The sequence below is a fragment of the Oncorhynchus keta genome, chromosome 7 (assembly GCF_023373465.1).
Source record: "Oncorhynchus keta strain PuntledgeMale-10-30-2019 chromosome 7, Oket_V2, whole genome shotgun sequence".
NCBI classification, from domain to species: domain Eukaryota; kingdom Metazoa; phylum Chordata; class Actinopteri; order Salmoniformes; family Salmonidae; genus Oncorhynchus; species Oncorhynchus keta.
The window spans coordinates 2,214,652-2,237,125 of record NC_068427.1 but is presented as its reverse complement, the minus strand read 5'-3'; the positions used below and the strand labels follow the sequence as shown (position 1 = coordinate 2,237,125).

Below are 22,474 nucleotides of genomic sequence, written 5' to 3'. Positions count from 1 at the left end.
TAGCTTTTCCTTAGGATTATGTTTTGTCGTTCAGTTGTTATTCTTTTGTTTTTATCCTCTTATGTTTGTTGTGTAGTAAATATTGGGGTGGCAGGGTAGCCTAGTGGTTAGAGTCTTGGACTAGTAACCGAAAGGTACCAAGTTCAAATCCCCGAGCTGACAAGGTACAAATCTGTCGTTCTGCCCCTGAACAGGCAGTTAACCCACTGCTCCAAGGCTGTCATTGAAAATAAGAATTTGTTCTTAACTGACTTACCTAGTTAAATAAATGTATTTGAATTGTTTTTATTTTCTTCTGTGAAGCACATTGCGTTGCAATGTGGGGAGGGAGGAACGTCTTGGCCACCCTTCTTGTGGCATGTTGCTCTCACAGACAACTGACACTAGAGTCAACTTTTCTGGTTTGCAGGGACTGCCCCCCAAAAACCACCAAGTTCAGAATTAGAAACAAACCATAGCATTTATTCACGACTCAAAACACAAAACAGTAATTCAAAGGCAAAGTCTATAGATGGAAGGGTGTTGTTGGAGAGAAGGGCCTACATTTTCTAAATAACCTGGAGTCATCTCTTACCTGAATAATTTCTATTGAGGGATAACTCAGGGAGTCTACATAAATAGGTCTATTTATATATTTGGTATTGGGTAAAATGCAGTTCCGTGTCTTACTATGATCAGGTTCACGCCACTCTTTTGAGAAACCTTATAAATGCATGTAGCGATAAGGTGCATGCTCAAATAGTATACTGAGCAAAAATATCAAATGCAACATGGAACAATTTCAAAGATTATACTGAGGTTCATCTAAATTCATTAGGTCCTAATCTATGGATTTCACGACTGAGCAGGGGCGCAACCATGTGTGGGCCTCGGAGGGAATATAGGCCCACCCACTGGGGAGTCAGGCCCACCCACTGGGGAGCCAGGCCCAGCCATTCAAAATGAGTTTTACCCCACAAAAGACATGACCACAATCATGAACAAGGGGGGTCAGTTTGAGGTCCTTCGTGTGTGTGTGTCCATCTAAGCTTGGGAAAAGGGGCGTTCTGGTGTTCTCCTCTTGGCAGACAAACAGAGCTGAAGGAAATGTATCAGTTCTCAAGAAAAGCCACGTAGTCAGTGAGCCTGGCCAGCTGCTGCTCATTTGGAACCAGCGATACAGGGGGAGGATCTGTTGAAAGAGAAAGAGAGTGAGTAAGAGGGATTCCTCATAGAGCCAAGTCTTCTACCATGAAGCATCCTCCATACGTGTGTGTGTGTGTCAGAGTTTCCGTTATGAAAATGTGGTGCTGGACATTTGACCAGCAGCATTTCCATTGACCAGACATTTTAGAAATTTACGGGAACCATAGGCCTATGCATTGGGTGCGTAACCTGATTAAGGCATCCACCAACGGTGATCGGAATGACAAAAATCACATAATCACAGATTATAGTGAATTAATCTTAACAGAACGTGCAAATCGAGGATGCAATGACGTGTCTCTTACTTACTGCGCACTTTGTAGATAGAATAACTGTTGACATTTACTTTTCCTCAGTCAACAAGACGAGTAAACGAAAAGTACAGTCACTAGCCTAGGCGGTGCGTGAGTTTGAAGTTTGGGGAAGCTAATTTTCACCATAAAAATGCAACTGTATTTGCAGACTTATGTAAAACAGCCTACTATTCGGAATCTGACGAGTAGAGTGTATAGTCATCATTTAGGCTAACAATATAACTCAAATCACTGTTCGCAAAAATGATTGTCCAATGCATGACTGAGCGCATATAGCAGAGAGGCCTAGGCTATATCAGATGTGTTTTTTCTTTCTTTGCGTAGGAAAAATTAAGCGTTTTATTTAGACGTATCTACTACACTTTACAGTGCAATTCTACTACACTTTACAGTACTGCAGACTTTAGCAGAATCTTTTTTAATTACAGGGTAGCCCACTCTGCAGACACTGACAAACAGATCAATAAAAACGACGTTGTCCATATAACAGTTGAGACAAATAGAATATGATATTCATCTAAGCTGGAGGAGGAAATTATTGCCCAAAAACAAACTTAAGTGGCACCGACCAGACCATGATAGATTGAATATGTGCAGTGAGCACTCACCAAGGATATGGTCATTGCTCTCCGCTGGTGCCAAACAACATGCACATGACAGAAATGGGCAACAGGTTTCAATGGCATATGGAAGTCTTTATAAAAATAGGCTAATTGCCTCCACTGACATGGTCAGATTTTGCCTAAGCTACTTTGAAGCAAGGTAAAACATGCCTCATAATATGTAGTGAAACTTTCAGGTTTCAAACAATTAAGAAGCTATACATTTTCAAAATGCATACTGCCTCTAGCTCATTGCAAAGTGGTGTGTGACGCACTGATGAAGCCTGTCTTCATTTGCCTATGCATTTAAAAAGCAAATGGGAAGCGTGCTTCAATTTCCAGTTGAGAAATAAAAACAATAGCTGTATGTATGACGTGGGACAAAAATATATTTTTAACACAAGATTGCATTTAGCATTGTTGCGCAATGATTGGGCTTATGAAAGCGCTGTCTGACAGATTTTCTGCTCAAAGGCTCTGTATGCTGATTCAATGTAAGAACAATTGAGGGGCTGACGGATCAAGTCAGATGAACATATGTGCCACAGATTCTCAGCATGATGGTCTGCTGATTACAGAAAGGGGCTGTTACAAGGTCCCGCAAAATGTTTCCATACAAAGTCGGAGGAAAAAGGCTCAGGCATGACAAATAGCCTACTGACGGGAGAAAAGAGAAGGGCAACAGCTCCACCTACCTGGCTTTTGGGGCATTACCATCCTGGTGGCAGGGTCTGCCTGCCAACCCTGGCTCACCACCCCTGTGGGAGCGAGAAAGTGATAAGAGAGAGGAGGGTTGGGTGGAGAAAAGGAGTGCAAAATAAGCGAAGAGATGAAAGGGGAAAAGTTAGACACACTATTTTTAGGTCTAAACTTGAAAAGTCACATGAAGAGATTAAGGATATACAAAACTATGGTATACTACTGTATTATTGATCCAGTAGCCAGATGGTAGTGAGTATAGATTAGGTTCTGCACTGCTTATGCTTACCCTTCACGGCGTCCTCCACGGAGTAGCCCACAAAGGCGGCAAAGTCTTCTGCCATGATGGAGGTGTACGCCTGGGCCACCAGGCCATACGCCCTCCGACGAGTGGTCTCTGTGGAAATAAAGATGGGTACACACGTGAGATGTCTGCATTTAAGAGAGGGCCATTTTGTCTTTCAAACACACGAAAAAAAATCTAATAACACCTCATGTAAACTGCACAACATGGAGCCCAGCCCCTTGGGCAAAAAGGTATATTATTGTACTACTTATGTAGCAGTGCTAATAACAATGTCTATACTTGGACTGAGCAATAGCAAGTCAAATAGGCTTACAGTGTAAGGCAGAGCACAAAGCACAGGAAAAGGGGAGCACAAAACAAGGTCAGTGTATGATTTGGTCCCGAGTCAAGAGTGGGTCAACTGCTCCTTATGACGACATCGCAAAACAATTTAGCCTCACAGCTGACGGCAAACCAGACTTTGGCTTACAACTTTGATGGATTTGTATGTTTATTGATGCCCCGACAGCTTCAATGAAGAAGCCCTAAGTTATCGCCTTCGCACTTTATAGCCTAGCAACAGTCTGTGTGTATTAACAACCCCCCATTTGCTACAACAGTGTTACCGGTGGTAACATAACAACTGGGACGAGTGGAGACAGCTGCGAGGACAGACGCAGTGACTGTCCGGGGTTTTTCCCCCTTTCTTCTCCCCAAAGAGCCCCCTGTTATTAATGTTACTTAATTTTCTGAACAAATGCCACATTTGGTTTTAACTACAGGCATTTGCCCGGAAAATCAACCGATATCCTTCCAACCACATTATGTAGCCTACTGTATATGGCACAATTAAGAGCCAGAGCATTATCAACTGGTGTGCCCAAGTAATATAAATTAAAACTTCTGGTCCTGCCTTTTTAAGTAGACCTACAAAATGCCCAACCCACCTGAGGATGTCTTTCTCAGCCATCTACAGTGCATTCGGAAAGTATTCAGACCCCTTAACTTTTTCCACATTTTGTTACGTTACAGAATCGCCCCTCATCAATCCACACACACATACCCCATAATGACAAAGCAAAAACAAGTTTAGACATGTTTGGAAATGTAGAAAAAAATTCTAAACTGAAATAGCACATAAGTATTCAGACCCTTTACTCAGTACTTTGTTGAAGCACCTTTGGCAGTATCAAGTATTCTTAGGTATGGTTCTACAAGCTTGGCACACCTGTATTTGTGGATTTTCTCCCATTCTTCTTTGCATATTCTCTCAAGTTCTGTCAGGTTGGATGGGGAGCGTAGCTGCACCGCTATCGGGTTCAAGTCCAGGCTCTGGCTGGGACACTCAAGGACATTGAGAATTGTCCTGAAGCCACTACTGAGTTATCTTGGCTGTGTGCTTAGGGTCATTGTCCTATTGGAAGGTGAACCTTCACCCCAGTCTGAGGTTCTGAGTGCTCTGGAGCAGGTTTTCTTCAAGGATCACTCTGTACTGTGCTCTGTTCATCTTTCCGTCAATCCTGACTAGTGTCCCAGTCCCTGCCTCTGAAAAACATCCCCACCACATGATGCTGCCACCACCATGCTTCACCGTAGTGAAGGTGCCAGGTTCCCTCCAGACGTGACGCTTGGCATTCAAGCCAAAGAGTTCAATTTTGGTTTCATCAGACCAGAGAATCTTGTTACTTTAGGTACCATTTGATACTTCCGAATGCACTGTATTTCCTGTGCATGAGGAGTATAAAATCAATCTCGCTGGATTGATTGCGTTCATTTTATTCTTGCTTGTGCCGGTCGTTTCTTCCCATTAATGTTACGACCACGGAAACGTTTGTAATGTTAAACACACCCTGGTAATAGCTGAAATGGACTCAAAGGAATAGATTGTCTTTCGGTTGAATCTATAAGAACGCTAAAGCTTTGTCAGGGATTTAACGCATAGTCTTGACACATACCACAAGAAATATAACTTTTTATGGGTGTTACATTTTTTAATAGAGTTGAAATGTTAAATTAGATTTTGTATAGATAGGTGTAGCCTCTGCAGAGACCCCAACAACCAGATTTTTTAAAGGTTTTGGGGGAAATTAAAAGAGCCTGTGACAAAGACTTCCGCTTTTGGACGTATACGAGGCAAAACTCCATCTTAAAACCTACACATTTACTGGATTGTTTGAACAGTGCAGAAGAGAACCTTTGCCGACCGTTTTTTTCCCCATTCTCGTCAAGACCAGTATATAGGGGATCTAGTTACAGGCATTTCTATTAAGCCTGCTACCTTACGTTAAGATACAGTACCTTCAGAAAATATTCACACCCATAGACTTAGTCCACATTTTGTTGTGTTAGAGCCTGATTTTAAATTGGATTAAATGAGAGTACCACTCTCCATATTTTCAAGCACAGTGGTGGCTGCATCATGTCATGGGTATGCTTGTAATCATTAAGGACTGGAGTTTTTCAAGATAAAAAAATATAAACCAAATGGAGCTAAGTACAGGCAAAATCCTAGCTGAGTTAGTTGACTTAAATCTATTTAAAAATCTATGACAAGACCTGAAAATGATTGTCTAGCAATGATAAAACAATTTGACAGAGCTTGAAAAATTTGAAAATAATAAAACATACCCTGAAAGACAGACAGCTGTAATCGCTGCCAAAGGTGCTTCTACAAAGTTGTGACTCAGGGGTGTGAATACTTTTGTAAATGAGATTGTGTATTTCTGCATAAAAAAAATCTAAATGAGAAAAAAATATATGTTGCTAATGTTTTGACTTATGGGTATTGCGTGTAGATGGGTGAAAAAAATATATAAATTCAAATTAGGCACATAATTTTCTGTATTTTAATAAAAATAAAATAAAAGATTTTCTGATACCATTAGAAAAATGAATACAAATGCATTCTAAGAAAAAAGTGAATTTTGACAATAAACGTAACAATGGAATTCCCACCAAAATCCCTGAACTAAATATTTGTCCGCCCCAGTAAAATGTTTGTGCTCTAATTCAGTTAATAAAGTTCAGTGTCTTCATCCATTGTCTGTTGCATTTATTAGAATTGTTCTTAAAACCTTTTAACAATTTTGATGACCGTCGCTCACATCACTGATAAAATATTACAACTAATTCTAAAGGAATTTGGAGACTACAAGAACAGATGGCAGGAGCCATTGAACCAGCTGAGTGGCAGGGTACTATCCAAAGATGACTAGTCATGTGGGCCGGCCCCTCCAAATGCCTCCGCTACAGCTCTTCAGAAAGGAGTTGGTCGTTGCTGAGCAAGCCGGTCTATGACATGAGGGGGATGGTACTTAATGGAGGAGAAACAGGACCCCCACCTGACCTTCACTGACACTCTATTCCAGGGCCTCTGTCATTTCTCAACATCTTAACTTTTAAAAATAGCCCCCCACTCCCCCCCAATCTTCACCAGCAAAGGCTTGCCACTGAGGACTTCACAAGGGCTTTTATTTTTAAATGCTGGCACATGCCAAGTGAGAGCAACAACATATTAGGACAACACCCAAATTATAGTTATCTTTCAAACCATTTTGTTTTGAACTTCAAACTGATTTGCTGGGTATGCATGTGTGTGTTTCTCTGTACCTTGAATAATCGGAATCTGATAAAAGCAAAGAAATATCTGCTCGAGTCATTTGAAGCATTGTTTATTTCAGGTTGCGACGAAAACAGATCTGTCTAAATATTCTGTTGCCAGTTGAGGGCACGCAATCAATTCAAGCATTTATCCATTTGATACAACCACAGGCATTCTAGATGCAGATGAGAAATCACAAATCAAAACTTTATTCCCATCTCAATACCTGATAGTCTTCAAGTGTAAACAACCAGAGTGTATTCAACCTAAAGTACATAACAAATAGATCTGAATAAATCTGATATGGAAATACAAAAGTATAAAAAAACTATATAGTTTACCAAGTGGCAAAGTTTAAGAGTATAAAAACCTAAATATTGCACTCAAAACTGGGGTAAGCCATTGTGTATTAAAGTCAATCCACTCTTACAAAAACATTCTGACACAACTAACTTCTTCCATCCTTCCTTACTCCAAAATTATCTTAATATCTCTGAAACATTGAAACTAGAGTCCATGCAATGGACATTCAGGTTGAAGAGCCTTCAAAAGTAGTAAATTGTTCATTTGTTCTGTTCGTATATTTTCAAGTTTCATCACTCCTCCTCCTCTTCGTCCCCTTCCGCATCCTCAAACTCGTCATCGTCGACCATTCCAAAGTCCATCTTGGCCAGGACGACCTCCACATGCTCTGTGGACAGTGTGAAGTGGTCCATCTTCTCGAAGCCTGGCTCGGGCCTCTCCTCGCCCAGGGAGCTCTTGGCGGTGTCCTTGGTCTGTGTAATCAGGCCCTTGGAGGCCAGCAGGAACTCGGCAGCACCGCTCTGCTCCAGGGCCTGAACCGCCGTGTCAGTCAGCTCTGAGCCTGCCTGCAGTCGTTCGCCATAGCGCTGGGCCAGCGCCCGCAATGCTGTCACCTTCTCGTCCTGCTCCTTGCCGATCTGTTCCAGCAGCATGCCCTTACGCTCCTCCAGCACAGCGTAGAGCAGGTCGAAGCGCTCACCCAAGCTTTGCTTGGCACGCTGTGCATTGTCCTGCACCGCCCGGCAGGCGTCCTCCATCTGGTTGAGTAGGGCCTGAAGGCGCCCATTGCCCGCCACCAGGGCGTCGATGGCGTTGCTAAGCTCGCCCTTCTGCACCTGGTAAACACTGGCAAGCGGCGACACCTCACAGTCCTTGTGCTGGCCAAACACTTTGCACATGGAGCAGGTGGGCATCTGGCAGGTAACACAGTAGATGTTGATCTTCTCCTCCTCGTGCTCCTGGCACATGGGTTCCTTAGAGTCCTTGGGCTTCAGCGGAGTCTCTGTGCTGTCTCCGCTGCCACTACCCCCGCCACCCTCCTGCTGTTGCTTGTAGATGTCGATGATGTTCTCCACCAACAGGTTGCGTTGAAGGCCGTGCACGCCGTGGCGGTCCAGGACCACCTCGAAGCGGCAGGTGGGGCAGCGGAAGACGCCACCCGAGAAGCGGTAGGGATTGCGTGAGTCGTAGAGGTCGCTGGCACAGCCACGGCACAAGTTGTGCTGGCAGGGCAGGATGACCACGGGCTTAGTGAACATCTCCAGGCAGATGGGGCAGCTCAGCTGCTTCTCCAGGCTCTCCATGGGGCTTGGTGGACGCACCACCGAGCCAGTCCTCTGGACATCCATGCTGAAATAGGCTTCTCCTTAATGTTGGGCTAGAAAAGCTGAGTCTCTTTTTCGACACAGCCTTCTCAAACTTCACAGTGTCTTGGACGACTGCTTCTTCTCCTATAGGCTTTAACAAGCCAGTAACTATGGAGGCTGGGGGCTGAACCTTTCTCTTTGGTAGCTGCTTCAGAGTCCGCTGAAGTGCTGACATCTGTTCTGACTGGGGAATAGCAGCCCTGTCCTTTATACCAGCCTGCGACACCCGATATCTCCCACCAACCAGGGTACACATTCCTCCCTGCTTGTTTGCCAGACTCTTTTCTGAGAAAATACCCCCCACCCACTGGCTGCTGCATGTGTCATATGTTACACAAGGAGCGAGATCAACTCCCACAGTGACAAAAATCTGACAGGGCCAGGAGAACATTCAGCAGAGATAAAGCCCCCCATGTGACTGTCCCAGAGCAGTCGCACCTGAGGGAGGTTTCCTTAAGGGTAAACAACATGCCTTCTCACGTCAACACACCCCTGACTTTGTTTACGACAAGCTGGTTTTCCAGGAGTATTACGACAAAGCCAACATAGGCTTCATAAAGCTGACCACCTTTCTCGCTGGCGTAGCCTACTTATAGACTCTGGTCATATCAGAGCACTTCAGTAGATTAAATATTTCTCACTACATACTTTTTTCCCCCCTTCTACATATGCCCAATGAATGGTGTTTTGAATCCAACATCTTACTCGATAAACTGCCCCAACAAAACAAGCAGAATAAAATACCTCCCAGTGACATTTCTTTGGATTGATTGCCGTTATATTACACAAGCGGTCAGCTATAGGTTAAACCCCATATCGTGGGAATTGTCTTGAGTAACTCTCCTGTGAATGTGTAGCACATTCCGTGACGTTGAAAAATTATAAAAAATAAAGAACAGTGAGCACCAGGGATGAGCTATTCTTAACCTTGCCGCATGAGTGACTTCATGTATGGGTCTACCAGGGTCCAAAAGTTAGAGGTGGTTACACGTGGGGAGTGTGAGCAGTGAAGGTCATACGTGTTTCCATATGACACTCTTATCTGCAGAGGCAGGAGCTTACTGATGGATATTTTAGTGTAATTTAAGACACCATCTTATCTGTCCATTTCATTATTGACTACTGTCATTTTGAGAATCAAGAAAACAGATCTGTTTTGAACAATTGTGGTAGGATAAATGGTGTGATGCTGCTTATGGTTTAACCTGTTAGTCCACTAGGGGCATTATTTCATTTTTGGATAAAAAGACGTGCCCATTTTAAGCGCAATATTTTGTCACAAAAAGATGCTCGACTATGCTTGGAATTGATAGTTTTGGAAAGAAGACACTCTTACGTTTCCAGAACTGCAAAGATTTTCACTGTAAGTGCCTTATAACAAAAGCTTCAGGCAAAACCAAGATGTTTGAGCGACCAGGAAATGAACAGGATTTTTGAAGGTACGTTTTCCATGATCGCCTTATATGGCTGTGAATGCGACAGGAATGAACGGACACTTTCTAGCGTTTCCCCAAGGTGTCTGCAGCATTGTGACGTATTTGTAGGCATATCATTGGAAGATTGACCATAAGAGACTACAATTGCCAAGTGTCCCGCACGGTGTCTGCGTGGAAATTGGTGCGCAAAAGTCAGCTACCAGTAATAATATATGCCATTTAGCTGACGCTTTTATCCAAAGCGACTTACAGTCAGTATTTTTCCATCCGAATCAGAGAACAAAGAAGGCTTCTAGGACTGCCATTTCAATGAAGAGATATATGACAAAACACCTTGAGGATTGATTCAAACAACGTTTTCCATGTTTCAGTCGATATTATGGAGTTAATTCGGAAAAAAGTTTGACGTGTAGGTGACTGAATTTTCGGTTAGTTTCGGTAGCCAAATGCATAGTAACAAAACGGAACGATGTGTCCTACACAAGAATCTTTCAGGAAAAACTGGACATCTGCTATGTAACTGAGAGTCTCCTCATTGAAACATCTGAAGTTCTTCAAACGTAAATTATTTTATTTGATCCCTTTGCTGGTTTTTGTGAATATGTTGCGTGCTAAATGCTAACGCTAAATGCTAAGCTAGCTATCACCACTCTTACACAAATTATTGATTTTCTCTGGTTCTAAAGCATATTTTGAAAATCTGAGACGACAGGATTGTTAAGAAAAGGATAAGCTTGAGAGCAGGCATATTTATTTCATTTCATTTGCGATTTTTAGAAATCGCTAACGTTGCGTTATGGTAATGAGCTTGAGGCTGTAGTAACGCGACCGCATGCGGGATGGGGCGGACTATGAGGTTAACCTCACTAGGGTAGGGGGCACTATTTTCACCTCCGGATGAAAAGCGTGCACAAAGTAAACTTGGATAGAAAGATTTGGATAGAAAACACTAGTTTCCAAAACTGTTAAAATAATGTCTTTGAGTATAACAAAACTGATATGGCAGGCTTTGATGTATAACATACATTTTCAAGAATGTAAAATATTTTAATTTTGTATTTTTGGATTACGCGCTCTGCAGTTTCACTGGATGTTGGCCAAGTGGGACGCTACTGTCCCAGGTACCCATAAGAAGTTAAAGGGCTAGATTAAACAAGGTGAACTGTATCATATCATGCTGTGCATCAATTTGTTTGTGTTCTTATAGAGCCTAATACATTTCAATGAGGTATTACAAAACCTTTCAAAGATGGAATCCGCAGTACTGGAAAACAGCTCCACTGTCCGCATGACAAAGAGGAGCTGGGGAGCATCACATATGGTAAATATACATATGCTGCTGTTCTATCGTGTGTGTGCAATAATGGGAGAAAAAAACTTGTTTGCAGTAACTTTTTGTTGTTCTTATAGAGCAAATGGACATGGCAGTTGCACAATTCAGGATTCCAACGTTAAGCTCCCTTATGTTTGCCCCGTATTACCACTTCACAGCTGGGAAACAATGTAGGCCTATGTAGGATGTAAGTGGCACCCTCTTATTTATTTGACTAGGCAAGTGAGTTAAGAACAAATTCTTATTTACAATAACGGCCTGCCTTGTTCAGGGATTCTTACCTTGTCAGCTCAGGGATTCAATCCAGTAACATTTCGTTTACTGGCCCAACGCTCTAACCACTAGGCTACCTGCCACCCCTTTTGATTATCAAGAACACTCAATAGGCAGCAGACTACAATGTCCAGTTGAAGTCGGAAGTTGACATACACTTAGGTTGGAGTCATTAAAACTTGTTTTTCAACCACTCCACTAATTTCTTGTTAACTATAGTTTTGGCAAGTCGGTTAGGACATCGACCTTGTGCACGACACAAGTAATTTTACTTGTGAAGTCGGAAGCTTACATACACTAAGTTGACTGTGCCTTTAAACAGCTTGGAAAATTCCAGAAAATGATGTCATGGCTTTAGAAGCTTCTGATAAGATAATTGACATAATTTAAGTCAATTGGAGGTGTACCTGTGGATGTATTTCAAGGCCTACCTTCAAACTCAGTGCCTCTTTGCTTGACATCATGGAAAAATCAAAATAAATCAGCCAAGACCTCAGAAAAAAAATAGAGACCTACACAAGTCTGGTTCATCCTTGGGAGCAATTTCCAAACACCTTAAGGTACCACGTTCATCTGTACAAACAATAGTACGCAAGTATAAACACCATGAGACCACACAGCTGTCATACCGCTCAGGAAGGAGATGTGTTCTGTCTCCTAGAGATGAAGGTACTTTGGTAATAAAAGTGCAAATCAATCCCAGAACAGCAGCAAAGGACTGGAGGAAACAGGTACAAAATTATCTATATCCCCAGTAAAACAAGTCCTATATCGACATAACCTGAAAGGTTGCACAGCAAGGAAGAAGCCACTGCTCAGAAACCGCCATCAAAAAGCCAGACTACGGTTTGCAACTGCACATGGGGACGAAGATCGTACATTTTGGAGAAATGTCCTCTGGTCTGAGTACAAAATAGAACAGTTTGGCAATAATGACCATCGTTATGTTTGGAGGAAAAAGGGGGAGGCTTGCAAGCCAAAGAACATCATCCGAACCGTGAAGCACGGGGATGGCAGCATCATGTTGTGGGGATGCTTTGCTGCAGGAGGGACTGGTACACTTCACAAAATAGATGACATCATGAGGGACGAATATTATGTGGATATATTGAAGCAACATCAAAACATCAGTCAGGATGTTAATGCTTGGTCACAAATGGGTCTTACAAATGGACAATGACCCCAAGCATACTTGCAAAATGGCTTAAGGACAACAAAGTCAAGGTATTGGAGTGGCCATCACACCAGCTCTGTCAGGAGGAATGGGCCAAAATTCACCCAACTTATTGTGGGAAGCTTGTGGACGGCTACCCAAAACATTTGACCCAAGTTGAACAATTTAAAGGCAATGCTACCAAATACTAATTGAGTGTATGTAAACTTCTGACCCACTGGGAATGTGATGAAAGAAATAAAACATTCTACTATTATTCTGACATTTCACATTCTTAAAATAAGGTGGTTATCCTAACTGACCAAAAACAGGGAATTTTTACTAGGATTAAATGTCCGGAATTGTGAAAAACTTCCTACTTCAACTGTAAACATGGCAAAATGTGCTATATAACAAGTGTGGGGCCACTAGTTTCATAATTTAAGTAAGAATACAAATTCTTAGATCAACTACCCAACATATTTAATCCTGCTACAAATTGTCCAAAGCTATTGATTGTGTGAACATCTAACAAATCTATCCTTATCCAATGTATTTCTTCTTGTCCAGGTTTAGGCTATGAATATACACTGCTAAAAAAAATAAAGGGAACACTAAAATAACACTTCCTAGATCTGAATGAATGAAATATTCTTATTAAATACTTTTTTCTTTACATAGTTGAATGTGCTGACAACAAAATCACACAAAAATGATCAATGGAAATCAAATTTATCAACCCATGGAGGTCTGAATTTTGGAGTCACATTCAAAATTAAAGTGGAAAACCACACTACAGGCTGATCCAACTTTAAGGATGTAATCTCCTGGTAGCGCCTCTATGCTCTGGACACTACGCTGACAGACACAGCAAACCTTCTTGCCACAGCTCGCATTGATGTTTCATCCTGGATGAGCTGCACTACCTGAGCCACTTGTGTGGGTTGTAGTCTCCGTCTCATGCTACCACTAGAGTGAAAGCACCGCCAGCATTCAAGTGACCAAAACATCAGCCAGGAAGCATAGGAACTGAGAAGTAGTCTGTGGTTATCACCTGCAGAACCACTCCTTTGTTGGGGGTGTCTTGCTTATTGCCTATAATTTCCACCTGTTGTCTATTCCATTTGCACAACAGCATGTGAAATGTATTGTCAATCAGTGTTGCTTCCTAAGTGGACAGTTTGATTTCACAGAAGTGTGATAGACTTGGAGTTACATTGTGTTGTTTAAGTGTTCCCTTTATTTTTTGGAGCAGTGTAGTAAATTGGTGAGAGTCAAAGCCTAAGCAAGAGTTCAGTCTGTCTCAACAGGTCAATACAGTGAGCCTCAAACAAATCTACAGTCAATCAATCACTCACTCAATGTGAAGCATTACTCTCTGGAGTGTATTCAATAACACCCAGTAACAGTCTCCAGAATGTTTTTCTCATCAGAAGAGATACAAAACAGCATGCATATTCTAAGAGCCGTTGCAGGACTAATGTTATATTTGAAAACCTGGAAACTCAGTCACAAAACCATGTGATCAGTCACATTGTGTTAGCAATGCATTTTGAGCCACAGATGTATATAGGATGTTTTCATTCAGGTCAGGTGTGTGCAATTGGTAACAGAAAAGTGCACGGCCATGACAGTACCTCTCAGGGCCTCCATGACTGGCAGGATGTTCTCAGACCACTGGTGAGCTGCGATGGCCGAGTAGATCCCTGGGAAGTCTCGCTGCCATATACGCTGACCCACGGCCCATACGGCCGTCAGTTCTAGGTTTGCCTGCACACAGCACATGTTTCAACCCACTTCACTGACATTACCATACATTGGGGCCTAGACTATAATGAATGACATGCAGGCTAGGAGGCCTGTTGATAGTGAACACATTGGATACACTCATTCTCATGTGTTGAATTAATTCAGCGTGCAGGGCAGGTCCCACTGGTCTACCATCATTTTCAACGTGGGAAATGATATGATGAGTACCTATTCAATAGTTACAGAGTTCCCAGTGTAGCTTTAACATTTTTGTCTAACAACTATGGATGTTAACGGATAATCGTTTAAATCGGTTAGCCGCTGAAAATACATTTGATTGGTCATGCTCATCAGTCTGTAAGTTAAATTGCATAATTTAGGAGTTAAATTGGCACTTGTGTATATTCATTAGTTGTCATGTAGATTATCCCACCTGCACAGCATAGAGCCTAGTTTTAGGAGTGGAATGGCCTATCACGGGTAGGCAACCCTGTTCCTGGAGTGCAGCAGGATTTTTAGTTCCAACACTAGGCACCACACCTGACCAACTGAATTAATTGATCAGTTCAGTGATTGCCTAAATTCAACACACCTGGTCTTCCTGCAGCACTCCAGGACCAGGGCTGCCTGGCCTATCACCTGTCAGACAGTGCAGCTCTTTAAAAATCTGGAGTGAAGAAGCATGTGCTTTTATAAGCCCAGTCATTGCACAACAAATAACAATTCTAAACGCAATTGCATGTTAACTGTTTTGATGGCCACGATTAAGAGCTACTATTTTAAATTCTCAAACTCAACTCGTAATTAAAGAGTCCCTCCCATTCGCCATTCGAGTGCATAGGCTAGTCAACAATAGGCAGGCTATCATCACGTCACCCACCACTTGTCAATGTGAGCTTGAGGCAGTATAATTGTTTTAAATCTGAAAGTTTTACTTTGATTAAAATAATGAGGCATGTCTTACCTTGCTTCAAAACTTGGGAGGTAATTATTTCGTACAGACTTAATGTCACTACCACCATTCTCCTGTTCTATTGGGTTTCATATCAACTTTCCTTCATTGTCCAGAAGCCAAAGGCACAATCCTAGTCATGTTAGCAACCCATCCTAGTTGTTGCCATTAGATTACCCTCTTTCTATCTTTGAGATTCACCTGTCACATATGGAACCACTCGCAGTTGGTGCACTGTTTAGAACAGTGTTTTCACGTTAATTGCATTTTGGAAAATGTTTGAAAATGAGGTTTTATTAACTGTTTCATTACAGAAGTTGCATGTTCAATAATAGACTTTAGCCTTTTAACTAAGACAATAGGAAGGCTTGCTATTGTTCTATGTTTACATTAAGCTCTTAAAATGTCATGTGCATGCATTATATTTGGTTGGTCAGTCATTTGACTGTTTGGAGAGAGAAAATCTATTTGTTGACCGGTTAATGAGGTTAATGAGGGTCAGTCAGTCGGCAGCAAAATTGACCCGAAATGTTCGTACCTACTAACAAAAAGACGCTTATGACACCAAGACATTTACAGCTATCTAAGTATGAGAAATTCAAACCCTTCTCACCGATTTAATGGCTTGAGGAATTCGCTTCCACAAGTACCTTGCGTTATTCCTGTAAAAAGAGAAAAAGTCATCTGACAATTAATTCCAATCATGTCTCAGTGGCAGAAAATCTTAACTTTAGAAGGGCTTTTGGAAAGGCATAGTCTGACTTGCATGTCATTGTGCAGTAGATAGAGCACCAACAGCTGGGCATACACTTGAGGGGTAGCAATGCCACCTGGAGCCTGGCAATAAAAAGAGCATGAATTAGTTAATGCCTATTTGGTAGCACCCTCATGACTTAGGATAGCCCAATAATGGAGTAAAGGAGCCTACGTTACTCCTTACAGTCCAAGGACCTTACGTGTTCTGTTTAAAGGCGAATTGGCTCGAAGTCAAAACAGCTAAATACTCCATCTAATCCTGAATCGATTCTCAATGTGGGTACAGTTCTAGAATCAAATCCCTCTACTTTTCATATCAAATGTCACAAATGCAAAATACACACTTACTGTACATTGTTAAAACAGTTGCAGCCGACAATATATTTCAGTGACAACATGTTTGGGGCATCAGTCTTCCATTTACACACAGGTGTTAGGAGACACAGATAGCTAATTAGCACAAGTAGTCAACTGTCTTCAGTCCGTTTTCAGTAAACACGCACTGTAACATGGAGATATGGCCAAGTTGGAAACATGGAGATACGGCATTACCATGCAGTGGTAAAAAAAATCATAAAAGTTCACATGGAAGGAACCATACGGAGGCCAAATTATCACTATTGTGTAGTTAGAGACGAGAAGACTCCCGCTGAACGACTGGAAATGTGTCTCCGGTAAGAATGACACTGGGACAATTCATCATTACTACATTTGGGTATTGCGCCCTAACAGAATGGCTTGCAAAATGAATATGCACAGAACTGTTCTGTGCATCATTTTGCATGCCATCATGCAGGACCAGCTACTGATTTGAAATCAGTAATCTATATGGGAACAACCAGTTAAATGTATTGATGTTGCTAAAGATAGGAGCCAGAAGAATAGGAACAAACTAGATTAATTTTTATAATGCGCCATTGTGTGAGTCAGGCTGTTGGTAGGTCTGCCCACCTATGAAACTAGTAGGTCGATAGGAAAATAACTTTTCTGTTCTGGTGAAGCTTTGGTCAAACAGGGAGAAAATGATCTTCTCCATGCAAACTCCCAAGTGATGCCCCCGAGTTGTGAAGCGGTATAAGGCAGTGCTTGGGGCGTCACTAGAGACCCTGGTTCGATCACGGGCTGTATCACAACCGGCCGTGATCGGGAGTACCATATTGCGGCGCACAATTGTCCCAGCGTCATCCGGGTTAGGCCGCTATGGTAAAATAAGAATTTGTTATAAACTGACTTGCCTAGTTATATATATATATATATATATATGAAGCAGATGTATCAAATAAGGAAAATGAGGGCAAAACATGTATCTGGTGGACATCTGGCATTAATGTTCCAGTGTCAAGCTAAGAATGTAGCCTTTAAAGCCACTAGTCTGCATTGTATATACCAAAGAGTAGCATACATTTAGAAGCTTAGTTTAAAACCTTGTCTGTGCATACCATCAGAGTAGGCCACCAACACAAAACGTACGGTTAAACAACAGACAAAATGTAAGCACTAGTCAACTGACGTACGGGTAACAAGATACTTTACGCACAACTCATTCAATGAATTGCGTTAGTCAATTTCATGTTATGAACTAGCTAGCTAGTTAGATGTGTTGTTTGCCAACTAACGCTAGTGTGTCTGTGTGTGGATGGAAAGCTAACGAACAACTGAACTTAGCAGCCAGCTACACCAAACGTAAACAACGGAGCAGATGCAAAAACACTAACGTTAGCAACATCCTAACTAGCTAAGTTAGCGAACTACGGTCGTGCAGCTAGCTACTTTCACTCACCGCGTTAGCTTTGTTCAACTTAACGGTAATGTTATGATCTAGCTAGCTCGACATGTTGTGTTCGCTGACGTTAGCGTGTGTGGATGAGTAACTTAGCTAGCTACAACCCAAAGCGACTATCTTCGAACAGCGACATTTAAATTATACAACTTTGAAGAAATACATAACTACCTCAAGCTCCTGTGTTTCGCACTGCTCTAAAAGTTTATCATAATTTTCACCCATTATCACTGCGGCAGGCATTTTGTTGCTGCCCAGATCAGTCATTCGGCCAGATACTGGGTTTCCAGTTGCACTAGTAGTTACCACAGCCACAAAGTCCAATTGGATTTGGTCTTTAAAACATTTATAGAAACACACATTTTCCTCTTGGTATTCATTTAAGGTTAAGGCCACGGTTTGGAGTGTGATTATGGTTAAAATCACATTTTAAGATGAAAAAAATGTAGAAATAGGCGGGGTTTACGACAGTGTGGCTGTGGTAACTAGTGAAGACCGAGGTACTGGGTCATTTCTTCTTTAAATATGTATTGATATATCGCAACCAAGTGAAAGCTGCATACACCGCAACCTACTGTATTGGAGTGCTAGGCGCCTATTAACCTATATCTATTTATCTTATCGAGCCGTGTTTACTGTTCTAGGAAATTTAAAAATATAAAAATTGCCCTACCACCTAACCCAACACAAATTTAAACCTCACCACTATTCTAGTACTGATGCTACACCAGGCCTGCAGCCTGGGAGGATTCAACATTCTCCCAAATCCATTCAGCTGATGTTCTGAAAAATCTGGACCCCTACAAATCAGCCGGGCTAGACAATCTGGACCCTTTCTTTCTAAAATTATCTGCCGAAATTGTTGCCACCCCTATTACTAGCCTGTTCAACCTCTCTTTCGTGTCGCCTGAGATTCCCAAAGATTGGAAAGCAGCTGCGGTCATCCCCCTCTTCAAAGGGGGGGACACTCTCGACCCAAAATGCTACAGACCTACATCTATCCTACCATGCCTTTCTAAGGTCTTCGAAAGCCAAGTCAACAAACAGATTACCGACCATTTCGAATCTCACCATACCTTCTCTGCTATGCAATCTGGTTTCAGAGCTGGTCATGGGTGCACCTCAGCCACGCTCAAGGTCCTAAATGATATCTACACCGCCATCGATAAGAAACATTACTGTGCAGCCGTATTCATTGATCTGGCCAAGGCTTTCGACTCTGTCAATCACCACATCCTCATCGGCAGACTCGACAGCCTTGGTTTCTCAAATGATTGCCTCGCCTGGTTCACCAACTACTTCTCTGATAGAGTTCAGTGTATCAAATCGGAGGGTCTGCTGTCCGGACCTCTGGCAGTCTCTATGGGGGTGCCACAGGGTTCAATTCTTGGACCGACTCTCTTCTCTGTATACATCAATGAGGTCGCTCTTGCTGCTGGTGAGTCTCTGATCCACCTCTACGCAGACGACACCATTCTGTATACTTCCGGCCCTTCTTTGGACACTGTGTTAACAACCCTCCAGGCAAGCTTCAATGCCATACAACTGTCCTTCCGTGGCCTCTAATTGCTCTTAAATACAAGTAAAACTAAATGCATGCTCTTCAACCGAAGAGCTTGGGGCGGCAGCGTAGCCTAGTGGTTAGAGCGTTGGACTAGTAACCGGAAGGTTGTGAGTTCAAACCCCCGAGCTGACAATCTGTCGTTCTGCCCCTGAACAGGCAGTTAACCCACTGTTCCCAGGCCGTCATTGAAAATAAGAATATGTTCTTAACTGACTTGCCTGGTTAAATAAAGGTAAAAAAAAAAAAAAAAAAAAAAAAAAAACGATCGCTACCTGCACCTACCCGCCTGTCCAACATCACTACTCTGGACGGCTCTGACTTAGAATACGTGAACAACTACAAATACTTAGGTGTCTGGTTAGACTGTAAACTCTCCTTCCAGACCCATATCAAACATCTCCAATCCAAAGTTAAATCTAGAATTGGCTTCCTATTTCGCAACAAAGCATCCTTCACTCATGCTGCCAAACATACCCTTGTAAAACTGACCATCCTACCAATCCTCAACTTTGGCGATGTAATTTACAAAATAGCCTCCAATACCCTACTCAACAAATTGGATGCAGTCTATCACAGTGCAATCCGTTTTGTCACCAAAGCCCCATATACTACCCACCATTGCGACCTGTACGCTCTCGTTGGCTGGCCTTCGCTTCATACTCGTCGCCAAACCCACTGCTCCATGTCATCTACAAGACCCTGCTAGGTAAAGTCCCCCCTTATCTCAGCTCGCTGGTCACCATAGCATCTCCCACCTGTAGCACACGCTCCAGCAGGTATATCTCTCTAGTCACCCCCAAAACCAATTATTTCTTTGGCCGCCTCTCCTTCCAGTTCTCTGCTGCCAATGACTGGAACGAACTACAAAAATCTCTGAAACTGGAAACACTTATCTCCCTCACTAGCTTTAAGCACCAACTGTCAGAGCAGCTTACAGATTACTGCACCTGTACATAGCCCACCTATAATTTAGCCCAAACAACTACCTCTTTCCCAACTGTATTTCATTTATTTATTTATTTTGCTCCTTTGCACCCCATTATTTTTATTTCTACTTTGCACATTCTTCCATTGCAAAACTACCATTCCAGTGTTTTACTTGCTATATTGTATTTACTTTGCCACCATGGCCTTTTTTGCCTTTACCTCCCTTCTCACCTCATTTGCTCACATTGTATATAGACTTGTTTATACTGTATTATTGACTGTATGTTTGTTTTACTCCATGTGTAACTCTGTGTCGTTGTATCTGTCGAACTGCTTTGCTTTATCTTGGCCAGGTCGCAATTGTAAATGAGAACTTGTTCTCAACTTGCCTACCTGGTTAAATAAAGGTGAAATTAAAAAAATAAAAACACACCTTGTTACTCTTCTTCAGTAAAATCTTGTACACCCAAGTACTTCTCTGCAACTACCACCACAACATTTATTTTCTGTATTTTATGTTCGATTTCTGCAGTACAGTTGATAACCATGGCTATGAATGCTTAGAAACCAACAGGATAACGGAAGCACATGTTATTCCTACTCACAGGTAGCCTCTTAGGATCCCTTGACCTACTCACAGGGAGCCTCTTTGGATCCTCGCCCTACATATGACACGTTCTGTACTACTCTGATCCTGGCAACCTCAACCTGCCTTTCTCTCACCGGACACTTCTTATCTCTGGCATCATGGGTAACCCTACAGTTAAAACAGACATTTTCCCACCGATACTACACATTCCTTTGTCTCATGCCCTCCTGCACACTTCTCACATCTAGGAATCTGCCTCATACAAACTGCTGCAACATGACCAAAAGCTTGGCACCTAAAACACCGTAATGGGTTTGGGAAAAAATCACCGGATAACTGACGCATCTTACTTGACTTTGTCAGGTATTGATGCTGCATCAAAATTCAGCAGGACAAAGCGCCTCCCAAGTGGCACGGTCAAAGGCACTGCATCACGGTGCGTGAGGCATCACTACAGACCCGGGTTCGATCCCAGGCTGTGTAACAGCTGACTGTGACCGGGAGATTGGCCCAGCGGGTTAAGCGAGCAGTGTGTCAAGAAGTAGTGTGGCTTGGCAGGGTCGTGTTTCAGAGGACACATTGCTCTCAAACTTCGCCTCTCCTGAGTTCGTAGGGGAGTTGCAGCGATGGGACAAGACTTTAACTACCAATTGGATATCACGAAATTCGGGAGAAAAGGGGTACCAGTACAAAAAAAACACAATAAAATTAATCAGAACAGACTGTATCTTCTGTTTCTCCACCAGGTCTGCATCTCCACAAATGGGGGGCATCACAGATACCGGGAATCTTCCATTTCAATTGATCCTCCTCAACATAACGCCACCCCAGTTATCACTCCTTTCACTGGCACCCTGCTGCAGAGAGAGCAGTCACAGTTCTTTCCCTAGGTGGGTGGTGCGGAGTGCTCACTCCCTCTGGATGGAAGAAACGCAAAAGATCATCACAAGTCCACTTCAACTGTCGCCAACCTCATCTCCACCCGACCCGATACCCACATATAGATCAGCCAGAATGTAAGGATTCATTCTCTACAAAAACTTCACTCCCACTGGGCCAGAATCATATTTGTCATCATCGGGATGAGGCTCTAACTCGGCTGTCTTCACCGCATATGCCACCAGAGGTAATTAATCCTCTCTTGTCAGGTTCAATTTCTGAGCTATTGGAATAGTTTTTTTTTTGTACTTGATGCCAATCTTCCTCACCACACGCTTCCCTTTATGCCCAGCTCCTTTCCTTATTCTTCTCTGTCCATTTCTACATCTCCACACTCTTGCCGCTCCTTCATCTGCTGTAGTAGAAAACTGTTAAAATGGTTCTTGTATCTTGAATTTGGCGCAATGTCACATTGACTAAAAAAGCTCTACCAGCCACCGTTGCTCCTGTGCTACTACCGAACTGGGTCATGTCTAAATGGGATCCAGCTTTTGTCAAATTGACAGTGCCTCCAGAAAGTCTTCACACCCATGGACTTTTCCCACGTTTTGTTGTGTTACAGCCTGAATTTCAAATGGTTTAAATTGAGATTTTTGGTCACTGGCCCACACGCACCCATAATGTCAAAGTGGAATTATGTTTTTAGAAATGTTTGCAAATAAATGA

General features: G+C 42.5%; 2 protein-coding genes across 3 annotated transcripts; both read right to left on the bottom strand.

Moving 5' to 3' along the window:
* Positions 1-441: 441 nt before the first annotated feature.
* On the bottom strand, positions 442-18,121 carry LOC118385866 (COP9 signalosome complex subunit 8). Of its 2 annotated transcripts, none has more exons than XM_035773041.2 (7): positions 17,961-18,121; positions 16,020-16,090; positions 15,867-15,915; positions 14,190-14,322; positions 3,090-3,197; positions 2,797-2,859; positions 442-1,171 (listed from the first exon to the last, which is right to left on the bottom strand). In XM_035773041.2, the coding sequence occupies exons 1-7, from the start codon at positions 18,054-18,056 to the stop codon at positions 1,092-1,094; spliced, it is 600 nt and encodes a 199-aa protein (XP_035628934.1). In that variant the 5' UTR covers positions 18,057-18,121; the 3' UTR covers positions 442-1,091. The 2 variants fall into 2 exon arrangements, with proteins under 2 accessions (XP_035628934.1, XP_052377814.1); XM_052521854.1 differs by lacking the exon at positions 17,961-18,121 and adding an exon at positions 17,790-17,915.
* On the bottom strand, positions 6,742-8,556 carry LOC118385865 (E3 ubiquitin-protein ligase TRIM63-like). Its single transcript, XM_035773040.2, has one exon. It carries the CDS (start codon positions 8,337-8,339, stop codon positions 7,284-7,286), a length of 1,056 nt encoding a protein of 351 aa, XP_035628933.1. The 5' UTR covers positions 8,340-8,556; the 3' UTR covers positions 6,742-7,283.
* Positions 18,122-22,474: the final 4,353 nt, after the last annotated feature.

Bases quoted from the DNA above. Each gene is read 5' to 3' on its own strand.
- LOC118385865 (XM_035773040.2), bottom strand. From the start codon at position 8,339: ATGGATGTCCAGAGGACTGGCTCGGTGGTGCGTCCACCAAGCCCCATG.
- LOC118385866 (XM_035773041.2), bottom strand. From the start codon at position 18,056: ATGACTGATCTGGGCAGCAACAAAATGCCTGCCGCAGTGATAATGGGT. The intron at 16,091-17,960 runs GTAGTTATGTAT...TTTTATTGCCAG, and splicing joins GCGAAACACAGGAGCTTGAG to GCTCCAGGTGGCATTGCTAC. The intron at 1,172-2,796 runs GTAGGTGGAGCT...CTCTTTCAACAG, and splicing joins GGTAATGCCCCAAAAGCCAG to ATCCTCCCCCTGTATCGCTG.